The 26,801-nt window shown below is 40.2% G+C and overlaps 2 protein-coding genes across 3 annotated transcripts; both read right to left on the reverse strand.

Moving 5' to 3' along the window:
- Positions 1 to 8,982: 8,982 nt before the first annotated feature.
- On the reverse strand, positions 8,983 to 13,053 carry LLPH (LLP homolog, long-term synaptic facilitation factor). 2 transcript variants are annotated; one of them, XM_020786037.3, is made up of 3 exons: positions 12,915 to 13,053; positions 9,955 to 10,162; positions 8,983 to 9,222 (listed from the first exon to the last, which is right to left on the reverse strand). In XM_020786037.3, exons 2-3 carry the CDS (start codon positions 10,142 to 10,144, stop codon positions 9,059 to 9,061), a joined length of 354 nt encoding a protein of 117 aa, XP_020641696.3. In that variant the 5' UTR covers positions 10,145 to 10,162; positions 12,915 to 13,053; the 3' UTR covers positions 8,983 to 9,058. The 2 variants fall into 2 exon arrangements, with proteins under 2 accessions (XP_020641696.3, XP_020641697.2); XM_020786038.3 differs by having other exon boundaries at positions 9,955 to 10,159; positions 12,915 to 13,051.
- Positions 13,054 to 16,127: 3,074 nt separating this feature from the next.
- Positions 16,128 to 26,175, reverse strand: TMBIM4 (transmembrane BAX inhibitor motif containing 4). The gene is made up of 7 exons (XM_020786056.3): positions 25,987 to 26,175; positions 23,724 to 23,832; positions 22,223 to 22,328; positions 21,790 to 21,823; positions 19,577 to 19,694; positions 19,145 to 19,190; positions 16,128 to 17,347 (listed from the first exon to the last, which is right to left on the reverse strand). The coding sequence occupies exons 1-7, from the start codon at positions 26,084 to 26,086 to the stop codon at positions 17,141 to 17,143; spliced, it is 720 nt and encodes a 239-aa protein (XP_020641715.3). The 5' UTR covers positions 26,087 to 26,175; the 3' UTR covers positions 16,128 to 17,140.
- Between the last annotated feature and the right edge of the window lie 626 nt (positions 26,176 to 26,801).

A 26,801-nucleotide genomic window follows, 5' to 3' on the forward strand; every position in this document is an offset into this window, starting at 1 on the left:
ACACAACTGGACTGAAAATGTCCAGGGGAACCTTTACCTTTACCCTACTCTCAAGTATTAATCACTGGATTACTTGCTAGAGACATTATTTGCAAAATTTTTACTTTAGAGAAAAGGTTGCAACTGACTCCTGGCTAAACACTCATGTCAAAAGTAACCCATGGCCCACCCTGGCCTTTGAAAACTCTTTTAAGAGTTTAAGAAATAATATAGAACCATCCCACGAGATTCAGAAGCACGTATGGTGCATAGAGTAGCAGTGAAACAGGGTTTTATTATCTCACCACTAGAAACATAGAATCATGGAATGATAGAGTTGGAAGAGGCCACAAGGGCCATCAAATCCAACCCCCACCATGCAGGAACTCCTGACAGATGGCCGTCCAGCCTCTGCTTAAAAACCTCCAAAGAAGGAGACTCCACCACATTCTGAGGCAGCATATCCCACTGCAGACCAGCTCTGACCAGGAAGTTCTTCCTGAGATTTAGGTGGAATCTCTTTTCCTGTGGTTTGAAATCATTGCTCCTTGTCCTAGTGTCTGGAGCCGTGGAAAACAAACATGTCCCTTCCTCAACATGACATCCTTCAAATATTTAAACATGGCTATCATGTCCCATCTTAACCTTCTTTTTGTAAGGCTAAACATTCCCAACTCCCTAAGCCACTCCTCATAGGACCTGGCTTCCTGACCTTTGACCATTTTGGTCACCCTCCTCTGGACACATTCCAGGTTGTCAACATCCTTCTTGAATTGAGATCCCCAGAACTGGACACAATACTCCAGGTGAGGTCTGACCAAAGCAAAATAGAGTGGTACTATCACTTCCCTTGATCTAGACACTATACTCCTATTGATGCAACCAAGAATTGCATTGGCTTTCTTGGCAGCCGCATCACACTGCTGACTCATGTTCAGATTGCGGTCTACCAAGACTCCTAGATCCCTTTCACAGGTACTGTTGTCTATCCAGGTGTCTTCCATCCTATATCTGTGCAGTTCATTTTTTCTGCCTAGATGTAGGGCCTTACATTTCTCCCTGTTGACATCATTTTGTTAGTTTTGGCCCAGGACTCTAATCTGTCAAGGTCATTTTCAATTTTAATCCTGACCTCTGGGGAATTAACAACCCCTCCCAATTTGATATCATCTGCAGATTTAATCAGCATATTCTCTATTCCTTCATCCAATTGGTCTTTGACTATAATAAAGTATTCAATATTCCTTCATCCAAGTCATTGATAAAGAGGTTTAATAGCACAGGGCCCAGAACAGAACCCTGAGTTACATCTCTCCAAGATGAAGAGAAGAAATTGGTGAGCACTCTTTGGGTTTGGTCAGTCAGTGAAGGTGTGTTTGTTCATGCATCCTAAGCAGCTGCTGTTCCCCATAAAAGCTCCACCGAGTAAATAGTCCTACACAAGCTTAATCTCCATTTATCTATGTACACAAATAAATGGCACTGGTTTTACATGTTTCAGAATGATTTATGTTTTTCCTTTGCATTCTTTCCACATTAAAGAGAACAATGGATAATAAAACCATAAGATATTGGTTCAACTTTGAACAACAGTTCAGCAACTGAGCTGTGTGCCTGTTATTTGTTTCTTCCAGGAAACAAATGTGCTATATTAGCTATGTGCTCCCCCTCCCCCCAAATTCAACAGCCCACCTACAAATAATGTCACTTTCTCTTCCAGAAAAGATTAATCATCCACATGCAGCAGAAAATTTGGTCACTCTCACCAAATTGTAAAGAGCAAACAAGCAGAGGGGGTCTGATCTAAAGCTCTGTTTGGGGGTCTCTGGGGTGCAACCTCAAGTTTTGAATCATGCTATTCTGACAGAAAGAAAATCTGAGTGGCCCAGCCTGGCCACTGAAAGGGTAATAAGTCGTAGCTGCTCCAAGTATCAGGAAACAAAATGATACTGCAGACTGGGGGCTGGGGGAAGTACAAGTGGCTCTGGACTGTGTGTGGAAGGGCTGGCAGTAAGTTTGGACAGTGTATATGTTTTATTTTATTTATATCTCATCTTTCTCCGAAATCCTAGGATGTAGGAAGCTTGATATTTCTACTTACCAAAGTGCCCCCCCAATGTAATTGCTCCTGTACTACTAGAATACTTTCTCAATCAATACACTTTCTAGATCAGTGTTTTCCAAGTTGGGGGTTGTCTTATATGTGTTGTAGCCTTTGTTCCTTGACCTTTCAGAATGGGATATTAAAGTTAGTATGTATATTTGGCTATTATAAAAGGGGGTCATGACTCAAAAGAGATTGGAAACCACTGCTCTAGAACAACGGAGTACTGCAAAGAACATACACTAGGTGGATAAATATTCTGACTTGCTTTACACTTCCTAATGTGTTGGATCCAGCTTTAAATACAACTGTGTTGACAGATATCAATGGACCCACCTACCCTCACAGGTCATGGAAGTGCTACAAAGCATTTAGCTTTCAAAAACCAGACTGAACAGGATAGGTTCTGATGTGGGGGGAAAGACATTTCTCTACAAAGTCAGATGGGGCACTCAAGAGCTCTGCTTGCAGAAGGTACCCATCTTATTGTTGGGGACACTCCCTGCCCCCAACATCAGAGCCTCCCTCATTTAGAAAGTATGGAAATTGGAGGGGATGTCACAGGGAGGAAGAGATGGGGAAATCAGCTTCTATCATCCTGTCTGCACACACCCGTAGCCACTAGTTTAGGTATCTGGATCCAACACTACATTCCTAAAATTTAATGGTTGCTATTAAAGCTATGTGGAAATAATATGTTGGTGCATCATATTTGGGATGTAGGGGAATACGGTAACTCTCATACTATGCTGCAACGCCATCCATCAAAGGGGTTGTATTCTTTGTTTCAGATTTTGTCACCCATGAATACAAATAACCTTCTCTAAATTTCTCCGCTTGTCACAAATTATACATTGCCTCCTTATTTTTAACAAATACACAATGTTGAAAAAGGAAAGTTTTAAAACGTTTAACTTGTTGAAAGATTGCTGTTTTATACCTTCTTGCATCTGGAGCTTTTAAAAAGAAACACAGTTTGACACTATTGAAATATTAATATCTCAGCTGAAAATAAGAGTTTGTCAAATAACTGTCTATATCTGGGCAAAGATTTTAAAAAATAACATAACATCCTTCTTTAAATAAAACTCTCTTTTTTTGTTAATCTAAAGGGGAAACTGCCGTATTAGATTTTTGTAAGGAAAAATTGCTGGTTTTGCATCAGCAAAACATAAATGGCTATTTAACCATGTACAGTATTTTGATTTCATGTTCTGCCTTCATTATTGATTAGACTATTTAGAATACTAGTCATGTTCAGTTATATTTCTTTTTCCAACCTTCTTGGGTTAACACTTGAGCCACATGGTAGTTTGAAAATACAAACCAAACATCCTTGCTTATGCTGATTTAAAAATTAAACAATCGTGTAATATATCTTCAATAGCAGGTAAAGTCTGAGTTTTTTGCATCTTTGTAAAATCATCTCAAATAACAGAATACTTTGGAGAAACTTTCAAGCTTCAGAACATGTTTTAAAAACAGCTAATTCTAACCAAACAAGCTGAAAATATTTTTAATGAATGTTCTTTAAAATGATTACTGTTGTTTCAATTATTGCAATTTATGGGAAATGGCATAACTAGGAGCAAAATGTTTACTATAAAATTGCATTCCTTCCTTTTAAATTAACATTGTTTATTTATTTAAATATAACAGCAAAATTATTAAAAGGTAAACTAAGAGGGATCGTTGCTTTTAGTATTAAAAGCATATTAAAACCAAGTTTAAAATACAAATGCTTGGACTGAAACTAATATAAATGTTTGTGTGTGCATTTAAAAAGCAATTTAGAGTGGAAGCAATTTTTTCCCCTGTGATTGAACACATTTTCCCTTATGCTTAACAGATACTCATAGCACCATCTACTGGGCATCATGCAAACCAAAGATTTTATTCACACAATCTGTAAAAGATATGCTATTGCCAGATAAACTTCCACATATTGATGTCTTCCGGCATCATTGTTTAGAGAAAGAATGAAGTCCACTGCTTTGGCCTCATTGCTCAGGATGTCAATAAATGTTCCAATTAGCGTCAGTTTGGATCTGGATAACTGTTAGTAGGGAAGTGGAGAGGGACCACCAACTCATGCTAAATTGCCTGCTGAATAGCCATCAGATGGTAATCACTTTTCATCACTGGACTGCATTTGAACCAGTGACCTAGAGGTGAAAACAAAATGTCTGCTCAGATTACTGACTGCTCTGTGCATCCAGGCAACTTTTAGCAGGCCTGCTTTGCGAGAACCACAGGATATTAGAGAGGAAGGAAATTTGAGCACATGGGAACAAAGGCTTTCAAATCAATAATTAATCAATCAATCAATACTATGATGAAGAAATTAGGCTTTGGTTGCAATTAAAGTTGTAAAAGAGATCAATATCTGAGACAGCAAAGTCTCCTAGGAGCCTCCATTCTCAAATCTACGTGTCTGTCCATCACCATGTAGATCATCAGGACTCAGGACAGAAACACTAATTTCACATCTTTGTCATTATCGTTCAAAATACAGTATGCCAAAAGCCTCTTAATCCATGAATCAACTGCAAACAGTGCAATCTTACTAGTTCTTTTTTTTTTTGTGGTACCTTAAGAGGCTCTAAAGAAAAGTCTTGCTCAAGTAGTCACAGAGGCATTGAAGGTTTGTCCCTGCTCAGTTCACAGATTCAAGGAGGGGTGCAAATCGACATGCGCTTAAACTAACAGTCCGACTGACAGGTCTTACATCTGCATTGTCATGCCTAAGACTGTACTGTTTTTCTCAACGAGTACTGTGCAGTTGTGCCCAATCTGTTGCTTTCCACATGTTCTCTCCCATCACCCAGCCGGCCAGAGACAGTCTGTATTAGTGTCTGCTAAAAAGAGAAAGGCAGATTCAATGGCTCCACCTTCTTCACACAACAGGTATAGCAGTGGAAGCAGCAATCTCCTTATGGGAGATGGCCTTCTCTGTTGTGCAGGCCCCATCTCTGCTGTCCCTCTGCAAGAGAGCCAAGTCCTTTCTCTTGGAACTGGTCCCTAGCGGATACTGCAGGCCTACTGTACCGTACTAACATACTGATTTGCTTGCTTAGTGCTGTAATTTAGTGTTTTTAGTACTGTTTTCATCTGTGAGTCTTTCATCTGCTATTTAATTCTTTTTTAACACTGGAATTATTGGTTTGTTTTCTAATACTGTAATAATTTATTTTTAGCTTTCATACTGTTTGACACTGTATACTTTTTTCAATATTATAAACCACCTTGGATCCCGGCTAGGAGAAAGATGGGGTAAAATTATTTTACATTAAAAAATGTATTTATACATATGATCAACTGACCATTACTTATGAACCCTCCAGTCTAACAAACAATTATTATTATTAACAAGGCTTGTTACTACAAAGAATGTGCTGAAGGTAATAATTACACACTGGTAACTAGTATCAATGTATCACCAAGTTTTTATTTCCATCTGGCCCTACCAGACAGGCAAGGACCACTATTTAAAAATTGGCTGGGCAGAAACGGTGCATTCTTCTCTGATTAACATAATGCACTTCAAAGCAAGAGTGTCCTGGCAATCTGGAGCAAGTAAGAGGGCAACACACAACAGGCGTGCCTCGGTTTACCTTATTTTTGGTTTACGAATCAAAATCCATGAGAAATAATGCCTCTTTTTATGTTTTTATGGGGTTTTTTTTCATTGTACAAAAAGGATGCATCACGGCTGAAGGTTTCTAGCACCGCCCCCGTTTCTACGGCAATCGCATTCTGGTTTGCATAATTTCTGCACTACGTAACGTCCCAGATGACGGATTAATTTCGTAAACCGAGGTACTACTGTACTTATTCATACTCAACGCTGATCAGTTTTTATAGCACAACCTGGAGAGCACTAGAGATGAATAGTGGAAAATGCAGACAAGGGAAAACGGGCTCCTTTACACAGTGCATGAACGATGGAATTGGCTACTACAGAATGTAGTGAGGGCCACCAACCAGAAGGGGATTAATCAAAGTTATGGGAGAGAAAGATTCTATATGCCTACCAGCCATGACAGCTATATATTTCACTATCAGAAGCACTGCACTTCTGAGAAACAGCTGCAGGATGCCACGGTGCTTACATCCTGCAAGCAAGAGTTCAGCTGCAAACATCTGGTCACCAAAGATTTAACACTTGTAATTCCTAGTGTTTACTAGGAATTCCTCTTTGAACCAGGGGTTTTATAGGTATGCTCAGTAGTAGCCCCAGCAAAGCAAAATCTGCTGGCAATTTATTTAGCCACCACACATGCAAGTGTTAGCCTGCACAACATTTGCAAGACTGAAAACTGGATTATACACTGGAGAAAGGTACAGACCCCAGACAGGAATGTGGGACATGTTCCCCCCCCCCCCCCCCCGTGATAGCATCCTGCCTATGGAGTAGTTTTGCCCACTATAAAATTATACTGGCCCCATTTCTGTCAAGCTTCTGGTGGGTGTTGAAAATGCTTCTGTTCAATCCAGCCATTAATGTATTTTAATACAACAATGATTTCACTGCACTTAAATTTCAGAAACACTTCTGTTCACACTTTTGTTTCTTATCAGAACATGTCTGATGTTTGACCATACTGGCCCCAAAGGAAGATTGCCTGTATACATACATAAAATAAAAATGTCAACATCATTCCCTTGCTTCTGTCTTAATGAAGACATATCTGGAAATGTTTACATGCAATTAAAATAATACATCACATGAATCAACAGAATAACGTCTTGCTTGTTTACCATTTTTCTCCATATACAAGGGAGTAGAGTACCATCAAGCAGGCTGTATTTAATTTATTGGCGCCTGGACAAGCCTATTTCATCAGGTGTTCCATGATACGAAGACATTTCTACAGCAGGTCCCGGCAAAAAGTACCCACCAGAGGCCTCTTATCCATGTGGATGAAAGGACAGAGATACGGTGATCACAGTGTACCCAACACCCATGCTCAATGGGCAAAGGTAATGAGGGGGAGAGTAGCCTGGCCAGCCAACATCAGGTGCAGGGGCACTAACACAGCCCTATTCTTGATGGACCCTCTTTGCAGGTATAACATGTAAAAGAGATTTGTTCTTTCTATTCTTGTGCCTATATGACAGTTCCATCAACATCTAAGGAATTCTGTTAAAACATTTATTCATACAGAAGCAAAACCACTCTCTCCTAGCTACATTCCACATTCACTTTTTCCAAGACTACTGTGCATAACTTGCCAATAACTGACACAATTTTAAGTTTGGCCATGGCTGTTTGATTTGCTTCTTTGTTGTAGTTTTCAATTACCATGAATGTACAAATCCAAAAGTTAGTCCCAAAATAAAGACTGAATTTGGTTGGGTAGGCCCATTAAATCATCTGCAGACTAGTGAGTCAACACCTAAGCAAATTTCACTAATTCAATAGGTCTTCTCTAACTGGAATGCTGGTTTAGATATCTGGTTGTGGAGCCAAATGTTATAGGAGTTCGATTTCCCCACTGTCCTATAAGCAGAGCCAGCCTATGTGGCCTTGGGCAAGCTGCATAGTCCTAGGGTGCCCCCAGGAAAATGGAATAGTAAACTACTTGAGTATTCTCTACTGGAAATGCCTGAAAAGGGTCACCATGTCAGGATTGACTTGACGGCACATCATCACTATCTTAGCTGGAACTATCAACTGGATTTAAGCCTTAGAGTGGAATCCAACTAAATCTGTCTATTTGAGAGTCAAATCCTATGCTGATGTATTTGCAAATCCAACTAAACAGGCATAATTCTGCAAGCATTATTTGAATTTTTCTATTGTACAAGCATGAAGGCTGAAGTGAACATTGTTTGTCTTGAGATCTGTCCAGTGAATTAATTATAGCTAGAGATGGACACAAAAAAACCATGAACCAAAAACGGGATGAACCAAGCTGGTTTGTGGTTTGTTTCACAACCTAGTTTGGGCATCATGTTTTGCTGAAATGAAACATCCAACTTTTTCCCCTTTGGTGTTTCCTTTGCTTTGGCAAACTGGAATGCCTGCCCACCCCTTTCCCACTGCCCCCATCGCCTTTGGCCTACCTGCTCCTGCCGTTGCCACTGTGGGTACCATCTTCAGAAGCAGCATCCCAGCTTCCCTGCCTGGAGCCTGCTGCTGCCTCTCAGCCTGTGCCAGCAGAGAGGCGGCGGCAGAAGGTAGCCCCCATGCATGAACCAGTCATTTTTTTCTGGGGGTTTGTGGTGGTTTGCAGTTAGCCACAAACCATAATGAATCCACCGGTTTTCCAGTTCATGCCCACCTCTACTTGTGACTGCGCTTTAGTGGAATCTGTACCAAAGAATACTGTGGCACATTTAAGATTATCTCATTTCTATTATAGCATAAGCAATCATGAGCTACAATTAGTCCATGAAGCTTATGCTGTGATACATTTCACAGACTTTAAGGTGGCACACACCTTTTTTTGACTTATATCTCTTAATCCAACTATAGTAGACCTATTAAGTCATTTCCTGAACTGTACGCCAACACTTGTGTAAACTTCACTGATTGAACAGATCTACTCTTGTTGGGAGTAGATCCAAACTTTTGTTATTTTTGCTAACATAATGAGCATAACTAAAATCAGCTGTACTTAAGGCATTTGGCTGGGCAACTGAGTTCTGAAAGAGTTTAGTTCACTAGCTTTCATTGGATTGTTCTCACTATGGCTAAACCAATACTCAATCAATCTCTACAGAAGACACATGAATGTGGTTTGGTAAATCACAATTCACAAGATCACAACACCGAACTTAACTTTCTGTTTAGTTTGACAGTGTTCCAACTTGTATAACATGTACAATGAATATTAAATTTATTAAACAACTAAATACCAAGGAATCAAGAAAACAGAAAATTCTCCCCTGGGTGAGATGTAAATCAGTTTAATATTTGATTTTTTTTTAATTGAGTCTCTTTTCTCCTTCTTAAAATTCATCCAAACACTACCATGCTAATCCCTTTGGCGCTTTGTGCTTATTTTTTCCTTTAACACGCTTTGCCTTAAACTTCTTCCTCTGTCTGGGATTCATCCATACTGGATACTGTCCATGTTGATCAAGAAGAGTCTTTTGATTTCTTTTGGTGTCCACATCCATTTTACTTCCATCTGGAAAAAGAAGGAATAAAGTGAGCTACATGTACCAGCTACCTACAACTTGATTAATTAATTTGAAGCTAATAAAGAGCTAAATGCTAATACAAAGATGCTACACTACTAAGTATAGACTAGTTCTGTTTTTCTTAAGACAGGCAAGACAATGAATAATTGGGAAAAGAACTAATAAGCAAGCAGATGTATGCATTGTTTAAAGACAATATCTGCTCAGAAAAGAGAAAGGAAGCTAGTACAAAAAATAGGGAATAGTAGGAGTAAGGGAATGGGATGACTGGTCTGTTCTGGGAAGCCACCTTTATATTTCACAAGCAAATTTCATTTCCTGTGTCTAATTGTAGATGCTCAGCCTGTTCAGCATAGGTCTTGCTTCCTTATATTGTTCTGTCCCATATCCAGCAGCTGCAGATAAAGAACTAACAAATCCAAATGCACCTGTGAGAGCACAGCCTGTTGACTCCATAAATATTCAACCTGGAACACTGCAAAGCTTTATGCAGCTGGACAATGGTGAGAGAAGCTGCCACATTTATATATGACTAGAGGCAGAACATCTGTAAGGAAGGTGTCAAAATACTTGCAAAGCAAATAAAAATGTGGAAAAGTAGCATCAAAAGAATGAAAGGCTGAAGGCATTGCCAGGAAAAGCGTGTAACATTAATTTCACCATTTTTTGAGTCCATTTCCTGCACTCTTTGAACAAAATCTAAAAATAGTCCAACTCACTTCCTGGATCCTTTTTCTCTGTAACCTTCTCAGCAGGAACCACTGTTGCAATCTCTTTCACCTCATCCATCACAACATCACTGTTTGTTTTCAGGATGCTCTGCAATCTGGCCAGTTCCTTGGGGGCATTTTTCTTTCTCTTCTCTGCTCGCATCTTCCTTTTCCACTTGCTCCTTATGCTTTTTGCCATTTTTTTTTTTGCTTGCTTCTGTGAACAGGGCAAATAATGCATGGCACTGAATCTTTCCAAACTAGACACTCTGCATGACTTGCACACACACAGAGAAAGACATGAGAAGGTAAGCAGCCAATATATCCCATTTTGTCAAGAACAAAAAAGTGTGGCCTTACAGAAGGCAACAGACTGCAACTCCCATTGTCCCTGACCACTGTCCGTACTGACTAGGGCTGATGGGAGCTGTAACACAACAACATTTAGGCCAAAATCCTGTTGGAGCTATGCTGCATAGCTTGGCAATGACACAATTGAGCCTATTTGTGCTGCTGTGCTGCCCTGCCACACTCCTCTGCATCCCCAGATCGGGGGGGGGGGGGGGGGAATCACTTGCTTGCTGCTGTGACAGATGGTAAGTCAGAAGGGAGACACAGTTGAGTAACTGCTACTGTGCAAATGGAACTTCTTTGCAGGATTTTCGTCTTGGAGGCTCTCCACCCTGACCTACTTATTAATGCACACATTATTTTTTTTTGTCACCAAGTACAAATAAAATGATACGTCCTAGTAAAATGCCGCCATGTCCTCTTATCTCTGACTAGCCATCAGAACAGATACTCAGTTAGCCTAATACTATTTATACCAGAAATAGTCCTGCAGCACCCATTAGACTAGTATTTATTTTTCATTATGAATTTTCATAATGGAAATAATTCAGTTTCGTTCACAACAAAACTACTCCTGTAGTCATTATGAAAAATAAGAACTAGTTAATCTTATAAGTGCCACAGGACTATTACAGGTATGAATTGTTGTAACAGATTAACATAGCTACCTGCTATACTACAGTTTTAGCCAAATAGTATAATGTGCACCTGACTGCACATTGATTTCCTATGAAAACTGTACATGCAATTAATAAATGTGGTAATCTTTTTTTGTGCCCACATTGCTATGGACTGAAAACACCTTACAAGTTTTCTTTCAAAAATTTAAAACATACACTGAGAACACATTCTCTGGGGTGCATATGTACAGCTCTTGTCACAACACGGGGGGGGGGGGGGGGAGAGGTGTTTTAGGCTGAGATTGTGTTGTGTCAGTTACATCATGTTAGTCATTGGCTGCTGCAATTTTTTGGATAATGTATAAAAGTTTGCTCTCCTGAAGGTCCCAAAGCATTAAACTTTGGGCAGCCACAGGGAGCTGCATGACAGGAAATTAAACATTTAATTATAAGATAATGACCACTGCCAGGATGACTTCACTAGCACTGGTGGGTTTTTGTACTTAAAAGATTTTCTCCTCCCATTATGTGGTCCCCTATTGCTTCCCGGTGGTGCCAGAAAGGAGAAATTACAGAAGATAGTTAAATGGGAATCCATTGCCACAAATTATAGTAACTGCTGATAAACTGGACAGCTTTAATATGTGACAGTGAATTCCAGTTTTACTGTGCTTGATGCTTTTAGAAAGAGGTTAAACAAAATCATGGAAGATAAGTTCCAGTCAGCATGCCACAGAATGCTAGTTTGGAGTAAGGGAGAGCAGAGACCTGTTGCTTACATGCTCTGCTTATGGGCTCGCCAAATCTGGACAGTGTGAGAAGCAAGGTGCTGAGCTATATGGACCTTCCACTAATGCAAGAGAAAGCTTTGGTTCATAAAGGTGATGGGACGACATTATCAGCTATGGCAATTTTGGGTCATTTAAGACTTCCTCCTCCTGTCATAAGATTGAATCCACACAACAGAATGAGCTCCCCGTTGCTTGTCCCAGCTCCTGCCAACCTAGCACTTCGAAACCATGTAAAAATGCAAGTAGATAAATAGGTACCACCACGGTGGGAAGGTAATGGCATTCCGTGTCTAGTCGCATTGGCCATGTGACCACGGAAACTGTCTATGGACAAAGGCTGGCTCTATGGCTTGGCGATGGGAATGAGCACCACACCCTAGAGTTGGACATGACTGGACTAAATGTCAAGGGGAACCTTACCTCCTGTTTAATGGCCCCCTATTGCTTAACTGCAGGATCAGCACCAAAAAACACTGGCATTCAGAGTGCTGATCATTTTTCTGGGGGCAGAGGAGTGGGTAACCGAATCCATATCCCACTTAGCTTTCTTATTCAGAAAACAAGTGTTGTTTGACCCATGTATCTGCCAAGGGGAGGAACGCAGTATGTCTGATTCTGAAGATTTCATCAAACTGCAACTGCGACCATCCCCTAGCCAACCCTAAGGGATGGTGGGAGCTGTAACTGAAAGGAACATGGGGGGGGGGGGGTCACACATTCCCCAACCTTGTGTTGAGTAGACTTAGCATAGCTCTACATTTCTGGACGACATACAAACACGTGGATGGCTCCCATGAGCATACGGGAGAGGAACACCGCAGAGAATGAGGACGAGGAACACCAATGCTTGGAAAAGTTACCTCTTGGAACGACAGTTCCCAAAATTCCCAACAAGGACATAATTATGGTGGCTGGCTAGCGGATCCCCGGAGCTCTGAAGTACCAAATAACAATAATAATAGCTGCAGCGGCGACAATTTTATTGTCGAAACATGCTCTCTGAAACATGCTTTTGGTCTGAGGCAGCACAGCTGTTAATATGCACTTTATGATTTGACTGTGTAAATGAAGCAAACGATTTTCAAGGTATAGAGGCAGAAAAGTTTCGGCCATCTTCCACCTCGACCAAAGAACAGAAGACGGAGAAGAGAGCACACGCAGCGGAAAATAAAGAACCCTCCTCCGACCTCCATGCCCGTCACGCTACCTGGGCGCACACGACTCTTTTTCTCTCTGGACTCCTCCGATCCCGGTGCACCAGCTGACCCTAAAAACACGTGGGCAAGAGTCCTTCTTCCGGGACTGCGCAGAAGTTGCTCGGCCACCCACCAAGCATGCGCGACACCGGCCATAGAGTCGCCACTTCCGACGGACTAGTTAACCTGCTCCTCGGTTGAGCCCCCTGTTGAGTTCCTCCGGTACTACACGAGTGTGGTCTTCTGCCGGCGATCAATTGTAATGAAATGCTGGGCAGAATGTTGTTGCCGCAGGTAGCTGTAAAGAGCTGTGGAGTGGGATGAATTGTGGATATCATGCACCCAGTCTGATAACTTTAAATTTCTTTCTGATTGTACCCAACATTTATAAATAGAATTTAAGAATGTAATTTAATCTAAATTTAAGAATGAGTGCCTGAGTTTTGATGAGTACTGTATGTAAGTTTCAGTGGGGGCCTTTAAGAGCCAAGGAATGGGGTTTATATAAAGCACTGCAGGACCAGCAAGTCTGCAAGAAATAGGTGTGTTCCTGAGGAAAAAGCACAAAAGTTCCCAAAGACAGGAGTGGTGATCATCACAGATGTATATAGTTGGCAAAGGACCCATAAGGCCATTGAGTCCAACCTCCGACTCAATGGAGGCAGCCAAGTATAGCTGACAGGTGCTTGTCTACTTTTCTCTTGAATGACAGCATTCACCACCTGGTTCCACTGCCCAACTGCTCTAACAGGACTTTCCCCCCTGATATTCAGCTGAAGTCTGGCTTCCTGTAACTTGAGCCCATTGTTACATGTCCTGTACTCTGGGATGAATGTGGTAGTCACTATATCCTCTCATACTTACTCATAGAATGTACCGATCAGTAGTTTTCAAATACACCTAGTGACACCTTAAAAGACCAACATTACGGCACACACTTTCATATTATGATCTATAGAGACTATTTATTATATGGTCTGGATCCCAATTCAAACATACTGTATAGTGAAAATAATGCCGGGAAAAATTAAAGGCAGCTGAAATAGAGGAAGTTCAAATATAAAATGGATTGAGACAATAAAGGGAACCACATCCTTGAGTAGAAAGATTTGAGTAGTGTTGTTATTGATAGCCCCCTTCATGGATTGCTAACATGCACTGGATTATGGGGAAAACCAGAGAGTTCCAGGAAAACATCTACTTCTGCTTCATTGACTACGCAAAAGCCTTTGACTGTGGACCACAGCAAATTATGGCAAGTCCTAAAAGAAATGGGAGTGCCTGACCACCTTATCTACCTCCTGACAAATATATATGTGGGATAGGAAGCAACAGTTAAAACTAGATATGGAACAACTGATTGGTTCAAAATTGGGAAAGGCTGTATATTGTCTCCCTGCTTATTTAACTTATATGCAGAATGCATCATGCAAAAGGCTGGACTGGAGGAATCCCAAACCGGAATTAAGATTGCCGGAAGAAATATCAATAACCTCAGATATGCAGATGATACTACTCTGATGGCAGAAAGTGAGGAGGAATTTAAGAACCTCTTAATGAGGGCAAAAAAGGAGTGCAAAAAATGGCCTGAAGCTCAACATCAAAACTGAAAACAGTGTCTATATATTTGTGTGTCCATGAAAACAATGGACCTAGAACACAAGAGGCAAGCGCCAGATGTGACACTTCTACACACAGGTATGCAAGCCTTGTGATCTTTCACAGCTGCAGTGTTAAGTAACAATTAAATTGCAATGTTTATTACTTTTACCACTAGCAGTAAGAGAAAAAAACCTGTTTATCAGAGTCCTAAATGAACAAAATCAAATTTACTGATATTTTCAAGCTTTGCCATTTCACAGTGAAGCCCCCCACCAGCCTCTGACTTCTTTTGCTGGAGAACATTGACTTTCAGGCCCACGACAAAATGAAGGGAGCTGTCTTTTGATTTTATTGCAGGATCAAATTATTCAGCTTAAGTGGTTGCTATTCCACTACCAACATTCAATGGCATACAACACCCATCAGTCTCAACCAAGACATGATGGAAATTGTAGTCTAAAGCATCTGTAGTATACCACATGGCTGAGAGCTGCTGGGTCATAACTAGTCTTTGGTAAGAAGTGAAACTAAAAAGCCTTGATTTTCCTCGACTCCTTAATTCCACGAGCAGTTCTTATTCACAGTTGCCAACAAAATATAACTCAGCCTATTACGTGTACTGAACATATACTCTTGGGATGTGCAGATCTGTGTAACATGTTTGGATAGGAATGCTTGCAACAGTGATGCTTGTAACAATTTGTAAGAAAAGACAGGATTTCTAAAAAAATGTGAGAAACTTTACTGGGTTATTTAAAAACAGGCTTGCACTTTTTTTCTGATTCTTGGAAAATATACCAATAATTACTGTGTCAGGAGTTTGGGCGTGGAGATGGGTCCGAGACAAGTCAGTCCTCCAGGTCAACAGCAAAGAGACAGTAGATTCCTTCACCAGCAGTGTATTTACAAAATATGTACAGCAGGACTATGTACATTAGTCAGCGGAGTAAACAATACACATAAGCAAAATAAACGGACACCATGCAGCAACTCTCCATGCAAAGCTCCATATTCCAGTATAATGTGCAGCATTGTGAACAACCAATTACTGACACATCACCTGATGTCTTCTCCTAGACATTACATCATGCCCAATACACATTTCAAGGATTGCATCAGCTATATGTGCTGACCTTGTGGCTGCACACCTGTTACAAAATGAATGCCTAATAGAACATTCTGGTTCATGTACAAGGAGTAAATTTTCTATTATGGGCCACAATATCCTGATATACTATAACAAAAAAACAAAACAAAAAAACAAAACAAAAAAAAAACAAAAACAAAAAACAAAACTCCTGTCCATTTAGCTGTAAGTGAAGCAGAAATAGGGCACCTCACTTAGATCATGAACTCTGAGGATGTAACTTAAACTACGAACCAGCAGGGCTTAGTTTAGCATTGGCACTGATTTTTTTAATACAGTATGGAATCTTTTAAAAATTAAAATATATTATATTAAATGTGTAAAGATTTTGAGTTACCTATGTGGTACAAGCTTATATGGTTATGTGAACTATCAAATTTTCTGCTCATACTTGGTTAATGATCTAGAAACTATTCATTTACAGTCTTGCAACAGTGGACACAAAGCAAATAAAGAGACAAATGACTTGTATGACTACCATTTCATAAAATTTATTTTCATAAGTTCTTAACATCACCCTAATAGAAGAGCAGATGGAGTGTAATTGCCTCTGTTGCTCTGCCAGCACTTCATACTACAAGACCAAACAAATGCCAACCAACAAATACTGAACTGCACTAAAATATCTGTACTCTGTGCTAGCGACCAAAGAAAAAGTAGAGGGGTCAAAGTGTACTTCAAACGTCTCCAGCAGTTCAACAGAAACCAAGAAGCTCTACAGCAGATATATACTTTGAGCTTCTTAAAATTCTCAAGCCTTCAACAAAGGACCCAAAGCAGTCTTCTGGTGCAGGCCTTCCAGATGAAAGGAAATACTGCCATACATTCATTTATATTTTCACTTGTATCCATTTTCAGACCAAAGCTATCCCAGGCCCTCTATGAAAACACATGGAGGTTGTATATTTTAAAAAATATAGCAATGTTTGGACTTTAAATATTCTAATATTATTTAATAAAGAGTATCGGGGTGGAGTAAAGTGATACCGCAGGATATTTCTCCGAAATCAAATTGCTTGTACCAGAAGATTTATACAAATGACCACCAACAAGCAGATTTTAAGTTAGTTAAAACTTCAGCATTGAATTAAAGAAATTTAATTTTATGCTATCCAGCCAGTGACAAGTGTGAATCTCAAAGGACACATCTGTGGCAATTACTGGATAAATAAATAGGATTTAATAGTGCTTATTGGCACAATTGAATGTTGATGAGCAAGTCTTCCCATCAATAATAATATGCGAATGAAAGGAATGAAGCCTTTACCAAACAGTCAAGATGACTGCAATATGTAATTAGCCGATCTCAGAATAGATTCATAAGCATCAGCTCTCTAAAGCACTCTTTGTACAGAAAACACTGAAACCACCATGGAATGTAGAAAAGAAGCTTCAATCTCAAAGCACACTGCAGATTTTCTAGGTCTTTAATTAACTCTTTGTATGCCACATCCTAATGATTTGAGAAGACTGAACAACAACTCCTAGTTACTTTTTATTAAATGCTTCAAGCAAGCGAAGCAGGTGGAGAAACAGATTGATGATGTCCAAGTATAAGTTAATTGCAGCCAGTATGTATTCTTCAGGGGAAAGTTTGTGCATGAGCAGGTGTGTGTCATAGATTATAAAGCCACAGAACAGAAGGGCTCCCGCAGCAGCAAATACCAGTTCTATTACTTCACTATGGAAAAAAAGCTGTAACCAGAGAACACAAAAAGATTTAGTGCACATTCATTTCATAACTGCACATCAAAATCTAACATAACAATGACACTATAATTATACATATTGTTTGTTTATGTAAAAACATACAATATTTCTTCCTGGATTGTATGCATAGTAGAGATGGGCACTTACCGCAGTTTGGGATCAGGTCCACAGTGTTGTATGGTGGTCTACATTTGGTGCCCTGTCTCCTCCTGTGAATGCCCAATCAGAGGAGGAGGTGGAGCAGGGAAGTCCATGGTACTGAAGTCTAAGGCACAGAATCCAGGGGCTCCCACGCAATGCCCATGGGCCTGATCTGCCAAAATGCTGATCTCCGGTAAACGCCCATCTCTAATGCATGGATTCAAGACTTCAGAACTTTCCCCATTTCTATCAAGAGACAACCCTATCACATCCACCTACATTACTGCCACTACAGTAGGCCTCCTATTTTCTAAAGCGACAACACTTTTAAAATAAAGGACTACATTTTCATCTCCCAGCTGTGATGAAACTGCAATACTGCTGATGTGAGTCTTATGACTAGTTTAAACACATTGCAGATAAGGCTGTCCTAAATGGTTTTTAAGCACCAACTACTTCAAAGAAAATACTTAGCATTTTGCCTTTGCTGTTCTTCAAAAGCATAAAAATCCACAAAGCATTTTGAAGTGCATTCTTTACCACCTGTGTTTTTCTTCAGAAACTCTTAAATCTCGCTGAGAATCATCAGGAAAAACATCCTTTTTTACGTTTAAAGACTCAGCACTCAATACTTTATTCACAAACATATTTCATGTTACCTTTACTTCTGACAAGATGACAACCCTCACATCCTTTTGAACGTTATTAACATACGCAGTGTGACATACAGTACATCTGATAAAACACTAGAATTGTGTCCCGTCCCCCCCTCTATTTCAGACTCAAACTGTGGCTTCAAAATTTAAGTACTGGAAGCAAAGGAAAGCACTTCTGCAACATACAATACAATGCCACGTGTTTTTATTCAGATCTAAGAACCACAGTCTCCAGTAGCACTTATGTCCCATTAGCTGAAATCCATGGGAACAGATTACAGCCTTTGGTTGGGGGCACTATAACATGATACCTCTGGAGATTTCTGGAATCAACAGAATGTGGCTGACAGATCTTATAATCATCATCATCATCTTAGAACTTCAGAACCAGAAAGGACTGCATGGATCATCTAGTCCAGCCCCTGTCAAAGAGGCACCTCTACCTCTGCAGCCAGAGACCTAAACCACTGAGCTATCCATCAGTTCAAGTAAAATGATACAGTTTCTCCCTTCTTCATGCCAAAATTCTTTACGAAGGCTCAAATGAAGTTAATGTGATGGCTCAATTGACAAATTAAACTAAAAATCTTTGATTTGAAAATGGTTTGGCATAAGGTCCAAACACACAGAAAAGCACAGTAACAGCAACGATTCAGTTATCTTTTCTGCTATATGGTAACTACATATTATATTTTCTGCTACGTGATAAACTACTTTCAGCTTCCTCAGCTTTCACTGAGGAATACTCCATGTTAAAATTGCTTATACTGTATTTACTAATATTTTGACTTAGTCTGTTTCTCACCACCAAATATTTGACAACAACAAAGAAAACAAATTTAGAGGACATACCATTTCAAGCATTCCAGCATTCTAGTTTAGCTGCTATTCTTAAATATTTTATATTTAAATTATATCTAATTCTAATTCTCCAGTATTTTCTCCAGTATATTTTCTATTCTTAGCCATACTCTTGAAAACTTACGTTTAAAAAGCTTGCAAGGAAAAGAATCCACAAACAAGCAAACAACCTGTGAATGCACAATAACAGATTTAATTTTAAAACAGTGTTTTCATTTTAGACAAAAAAGAATGTAGTATTTTAATATATGCAATCCTATTTTGACACATCTTCTACTAACAGCTCTCATTAGTTTCTAATCCAATTCCTTTAATTTTTCTAGTATGAACTCAACCCAGTGCACACTTCATAAATGCAGCTACGTAGGTTTTTCAAAGGGCATATCTTGATAGAAGTCACCAATACTGTATGTCATTCCAGCATGACTGTGATCAGTTAACCTCTAAAAGTATCCAAAAATTCTAATTTTTTGTAAGTTATTTTTGTAAGTCCAATCATACTGGACATACTGTATAACAATGAGGTATTTAATAAGGACATTGGAAAGTAACGTACCCTGCTCCAGTTTTGCTGAAATCCCTTTTGGACTGTAAAGTATATGTCGTGAGAGCCAAAAACACAGCAGTAGTGAGAATAAAGGCTTGTAGGACAACTGATACTTCATAGAAAGTCACTAGAGAAAACAAAGAAACAAAGAAAAGTATTTTTAAATCATATACTGAACATGTGATAGTCTTATTTTAGTTTATCCTGCTCATATTTTGAATATTAAATCCATTATTTTATTAACTGCATTTGGTTTATATTAACAACTATGTACACATTTGTTAAAGCCAATACATAGCTTGAGAGCTCAGTTCTAAACCAAAAATAACTACAATGGTGCCCCGCACAGCGAGGTTAATCCGTTCCGGATTAACCTTCGCTGTGGGAAACATCGCACTACGGAACACAAAAAGGCATTGGAACGCATTAAACAGCGTTTAATGCGTTCCAATGTCATAGAATACTCACCGTAGTGCGATGTTTCCCAGGGGCCGGCAGCCATTTTCGCGCCCTCCCCTCGCACAACGAGGGCGCCAAAATGGCTGCCATCAGCTGTCCGGCGGGTCCAAAATGGCGCGCAGCCATTTCGGGGCTTCCGCAGCGTTTTCGCGCACTCCCCTTGCTTACCAAGGGCGCGAAAACGCTGCGCCCCGGCCCCTTTCGGCTGTTCCGGCGGCCATTTTGGACCCGCCGGACAGCTGATCAGCGGGTCGCAAAGCGAAGGTCGGTAAGCGAGCAGCTTACCGACCTTCGCTCTGTGAATTACCACCTATATGGGCATCGTTTTGCGATCGCATTTGCAATCGCAAAAACGGCCTCGTAGAGCGAATTCATCGCTCTACGAGGTGCCCGTTGTGCGAGGCACCACTGTATGTACAGTACATGTCTAGGGGTTGCAGTGGAAGAGTAAGGTGCAAACATTATTGTCCTTAGTATACACCAGACCTGGGCAAAGTGCGGCCCAAGGGCCACATACAGGCCGCGAGCCGCTCCTGTCTGGCCCGTGGACAGTTTTGAACATCAAAACCATTTATAGCTTTTTATCTAAAGTTGATCAGTTGCTTATCTTTAACATACCACAAAAAAACTCTTTAGTATTTGTGAAGATTAACAAGTTTAAAATAAAAACAATCATAACATCACTGTTTCATTTTATTTTTAAGTAAAGTTGGTTCAGCCCCCAAACACAATTCAGATTTTTCATGTGCCCCCCCCCGTATAGAAATTAATTGCCCACCCCTGGTATGGCCAGTCTCCAGTGCTACGCATCAGTGATGGAAGATGCTCCATCAGCCAATTCAGGAGGAGGTAATGCTTCTTCCCACGCATGCTCTCAATATTCTCTCCAGGAGAGTAGGTTACGCCTCCAGAGGAGTGTACTTTGGTGTTCCAGACTGGGGGAGGGGGGGGGGCCGCAAGGGGAGATGAATCACCTTCTTCTGGATCTGCTGGCTGAGTTTTTCCATAAACACAATACACAACTGGATCCCAGCCTCTGTTCTAGTAATATTTTGAAATGGAATAGGGCAGCACTCAAACCATGCTTGCACGTTTCTAATGCCCTTGTCCATTTTAGCTGGAAGATGGTAATAGAAGTCAAAATATTTCCTTTTAATTTTTTTTTATTCTGCAAAGTGAAGGTCAAAACTATGATCCCTTCCCAAAGTTTGCTCCCTTCCAAAATATCAGAGGGATAGGCATTTATAGCTTCTTTTCATAAAGACACTCATGCATACACTAGTGGCAAGAACCTGATTATATAGCTCTTCCTAATCTCCCAGGAAACAGAATCACTGTGTGAAACCACCATGGGGTTCAAAGGGTGAATTTGCTCCTTCCAAACCAATGGGAGGCAATTAATGCTACCCAGGGTGGATAGAAATCACAGATTTTTAAAAATCAAATTGATTTAAATCACCATTTAAATTTTAAATATCAAATTTTATTTAAAAAGTTAAAAACCCAATATTTTAAATTTAAATTGTGACTTAAGTCTGATTTAAATAAAATCCACCCTGATGTTATCCCAATCTGCACTGGCCATCAGAGCAAAAATTATGGGGAAGTTCTATTTAGAAACAATTTACTGCTTAGGAGCACTTCTGAAAGCTCACTACCACTGTAGAGGTAATCTGCCAGCCCCTCCCTTTCCTTCTCTCAGTTGCAGGAGAATAGCAGAGGCTCTCATATGGAGTCACACTGGAAGTGGTAAGAACACATACCTGTAATAGCAACAGTCAATGCTTCTAAAAGTGTCTGTGAAAAATAATGAAAAGCAACCATTACTCACTAAGCAATTCAATCAACAGTTTTTATGACTGCATTGGTATGACAAGAAACTACCTTTTTCTGAATATAAGATGTTGGCCTAATTTGTGCTGGAAGCCAACGTATTTTGATCTTGAGACAAATGTCTGAAGAATACATATACATAGAAGGAAGCTGGGTGTACATCATTTTTAAAAGGCATAGCAAATATTCCATGATGTTTTTCAGTGACATTACAAAAGAGTATTATAGAACAAAGATAGTAAGAATAAAAGTCTTTAAGAAGAAAATCTGCATCCACAACAATATTGCATATACAACTACTTGACCAGATAATCTAGGAACACAAAAGCATTAAAAAACTAAATATGTGAGTGAATTACTTACAAATCCAAAAAGAAGATACAAGTTAACCGGATGCTGATGTCTGTACAGGGTCAGTGCCACAATCACAACCAAAGAACCAAGCAAAGATACCAGAAGTAAAACTGGGCTGTAAGATTTAACAAACAACATAACGAACATTAGAGGAAAATACCCTCTATTATTTATTTCTACCCCACCTTTCTCCCCCAAAGGACCCAATCTTCAGAATGTATACAAAAAAGGATGTCTACAAAGAATTTCTTGGACATCTAAAATACTGACATAGTCCACAATGGAGATAGTGAAAACATCTTTCTTCAAAATTAAATAGTTGATTGTATAACGTTACCAGAATTTCAAATACAATAAGTTCTCAACTTTTCTATAAACTTTTCTATAAAGTTTCATGGTAGCAATATATATCTGTATGAACTCTATTGGTGAATGGAGTTTGGTCCCATTCAGAGACACAGCTGAGGGAAATAAAACTCTTGCCATGGAATTCCGGGAGTCACTGACATGTATGGAACAAAGCAAGTTGGGTGTAATCCAAGACATACTTTAACTGGGAGCAAAACCAGTGCCTGTTTCACAACTGGCAGGGCGTGGCAGCAGTTCCTTCCACCCAAACCAGTAGGACTTTTTCTCTCTACTACATAGTAGTGAGGTGAGGTCATTCACATGAACATGAATAGTCTTAAGCAGAATTACTTAGGTGATTAATATCTCCTTTTTCCTCTACTCTGTTTAACATAGCACAGCTAAAGATCTAAGTCCTCCCTAAATATATATAGCCTGAACATAAAGACCAGACCTTACCCTTGTGCCTCAATGAGCATCATGGAACAAAACAGTTAAGCATTCTGTTATTCTCCATATTGGAGTCAGACTAGGTAAGAATCAGGCAAGTCAAAAAGTAAAACTGACAATACTAATTTATCGTCACTGTTTAGTGGTGACTAGACAGAGGGCTTTACAATCCTCCAAATGTTACTCTACTACAATTCCTTTCATACTTAATCGTTGCCTATGCTGGATAGAAATTATGGGAGCTGAAATCTATTGCATCTGGGGGGCCATAGATTCCACACCACTCATAAGGATCATGACTTCTAGTCCGTAAAACACACAGAACCATGCTTCAAAAGCAAAATTGCTTGGATAACACCATAGTCTAATTTATTATTTGTTTTATTCATAGGCCACCTTTCTCCCAATAAGGGGACCCAATGCCATACTAATATATTAATAGTATAACACCATATTAGCAGACACTGAGTAGTACTGGAGTAATACTGGACTTCTACTGACAACCTGCCCTGCCCACTTCATCTCCCCAAAACTGGCTCAGGGAAAGGGCTCAGATGCTCCTCCCCCAAGAGCTGATGTTTGGGCAATGGGGGAACAGCTGGAAGGGGAAGGAAATTTCACTGCATTGGATTTAGGCCATTATATTAATATCCACTGCACATGGAAAAGCAGGAAAAAGTATTACACAGCTGGAATCCCCATAAGACTCTACCTTTCATGTACAAATGTCCGAATTGTGTTGGAGTACAGAAAAGCTGCAGAGGTCACCGTCGTCAAGAAAATTTGAACTGAAAGTATGATGTAGACTTTGCGCAGAAAAGCTAAAATAAGGGAAACAAAACATATCTTAATTTAACTATTATTCAATTTGGTTTAAAGACTACCTAACAAAGAAAAAGTAACATATAGTTTGAATAAAGCATAAAAGCAAGCAGGAAAGGAAAATGCGAGTTGTACCTGAAGGCAAAAAATGTTAATACTTTACATGAAAAATGGAAAATGCAATCCTCAAAAGGCAATCAGAGATGAACACCACATTTGTTATGTATTAACAAAGTTACCATTAGGCTATCTGAACAAGTGAAGTCACTACTATTTCCTTGCCCAATTAATGCAGTGCTTCCTAAATGGAGAACAGCAAGTGCAGATTTATTTGCCTTAAGGGTCTGTTGCTCTGGCATAAACGGCTGACTACTGAACTGTTACTTTCTTTTCAAATACCGTATAACTTTCCCAACAACCTCCATCCCCCTCTGCATTCACTATGAATATACATGTTGCAAAGGACACCTGTATAAAGAGTGTGGTTAGATCTCATAATTGGCTAAAAGCCTCCTTGTGCAGGAGGAACTCACAGGGCTGTTGTCACCTTTACCATCTCTACTAGTGTAACTTTAATGGCATCTGGAAATACAGAAGGTAAGGAGATGCAGTGTTTCCTAACCTTTTTATTTAATTAATGGCTTCAGTTGCTTGCTTTATGTGTTTCATATCATTTTTAAGACACAGGAGTGGGCTAGCTCTGCTGTTTTTCAGTTTCCAATCTGACTGATGCAAGATGTTTAATGAAAGTCATATAATAGACAGAGTGTCAGACTCAGAAGACCTGGTTCAAATTCCCCCTCGGATATGGAAACTCACTTAGACAGGCAATGATAAAACTACTCCTTAAATAATTCACACACCTTGGAAACTATCCTAGAATCACTGTAAATTGAAACTGACCTAGTGGCACATAAAACTCTCTCTCTCACACGCACACACTGGTGAGAAGCCTTTCAAGTCTGCTCTAATCATCTGAAATTTGGAACTGTGACCTTTCAAGCACGATCAATTGTGCAGCCCCACAGACCTTCTTTATACATGATGCCCTTTCCTGCAACTCGCATGTTCTGCGCCTGCCTCCCATCTCCACTTCTAAGTCTGTGAGAAAAGTCTCCCCAATTGCTCTGCTATCTAGCTACATCAAACTAATACATGACAATTGCACAGCACAGACTTGTTGATCTATAGCACTGGCATGAATCCTATTGGGATTTTACTGTGGAGTAAGTGAAGTCGTATCAATTATAGTAGCAAAATTCAGGTGCTGACTGTCACATAGTCAGCACTTCGTTAGTTATCTGCAGTTTGCTGCCATAATTTATATTACCCTGAAAAATCCCAATAGGATTTTTACCATGGTATTTAACTAACAGTAGGCAATCATCCTTTGGTGAATTTATGAGAGCTGATATAAACTACTGGCTATCAAACACCTGGTGGCTGTAATTCTGCAAAATAAAAATATTCAGTCAGCCCTCCTGCAATATAATAAAGGCATTAACAGCTAGCAATGCTGGTGGTTACTTTATACTTTACCTCTGATTTCCAAAACAGGCATAACACATTTCAGCTTTACTCCTAATTTCTGTGAGGAAAATAATACTAGCTAGTTTGCTTTCCTCTTAGTACACCATACTGCATGAATTAAACTTTCAAGACGATACTTTCAAGACTTTCTAGTTTTGCTTTAGTTTTCGGGGCTGGGAGGGGAGATGTTATTGCCAAGTTTTTCTCCGCAGCCTCACAGGTTACCTGTAACTGGTGAGGCGATGATTTTTATAATACTATATAGGCCTCTGATGCTCCCACCCCGCCACTACGGATCAGAGAAATGTCAGCGTCTCCTCTCTGGTAGGTCCCTTCCACCACAACACCCACAATCATCCTTTAAAGCTTCCATATACCCAGTTACTTGCGGCCGAAGCCTACTGAACTCAAGGGGGGTTACCTTTTGGGTAGACATGTCTAAATGCGCACTTTAAGCTTACAAAACATACAGATGAGGCCTAAAGACTGGGCGATCAGAAGGTCGTGTGTACAGGCAAACATATGAAGCTACCGTAAGCAAGACTTGGAAGAGGAAACGAGAACCCGGGACAGAAACAAGGCTGGGAGGTGGGGGAGAGGCAAGGGGGCGGGGGACTCTTTACCCATGCGGATGTGCACGCTGGCCGAGGCCACGTTAGTCCCGTAGTTGAAATCATCCTCGATAGAGGACTTCGGATAGGACGGGCTCTCCACGGCCATCATGGCAGTTGCTTTCGATCCCGCAGCAACCGCTTGCGCTCTGTGACGACGGCGGCGGCGTCTCCAGCTTCGGAGCACTTCCGGGTCAATCGCGTTTTCGGCGTTCGTCAAGGTTCGCCGAAGCGTCGGGTTTCCGGCTTCACTTTGGGCGGAAGGGAGTTGGCGTTGCAATTTCCGTCTTGAAGTTGCCGTCGGTGCTTTGGTTGAGATTGTACAGTAATTCCTTGGGTCCATTACTATTGTCTGTGCTGGTTAGGGCTGGAGAGAGTTGTAGGCCGAATAAATCCAATGGCCCGAGCTTCTTTTACCGTCCCGTAATAGCCATGTTAGAGCCTTCCGACATTTTAAAGTGTCTTACTCGGTGGCTTTCAGCTTTCAAAGGCACTGTCCGCTTCTTCCCATAATAAGGAAAGGAGCGCGATCGCCACAGATATTTTAGTTCTGCTGTTCTCTTTTTGAAGAATGCAGTATTTGACACTGAAAAAAATAATATATTTTGAAAAGGAGGACGTTGCAGGAAAACGCAAACACTCAGGCTCCGTTCTCACGGGGAAGGGAGGCGGCATGAAACGAGGGAGGTGAAAAAAAGATCTCGGTCTTTATTTTTATGGGCAGAAAGCATAGCTCATGAACAAAGCTGTAAAAGCATAGCTTTTATACTTTTTGATTAGGAATGGCACTACGTACCTTACCTAATTTATCCATTTAAACATTATTT

The sequence above is a fragment of the Pogona vitticeps genome, chromosome 5, assembly GCF_051106095.1.
Source record: "Pogona vitticeps strain Pit_001003342236 chromosome 5, PviZW2.1, whole genome shotgun sequence".
Lineage (NCBI taxonomy): Eukaryota > Metazoa > Chordata > Lepidosauria > Squamata > Agamidae > Pogona > Pogona vitticeps.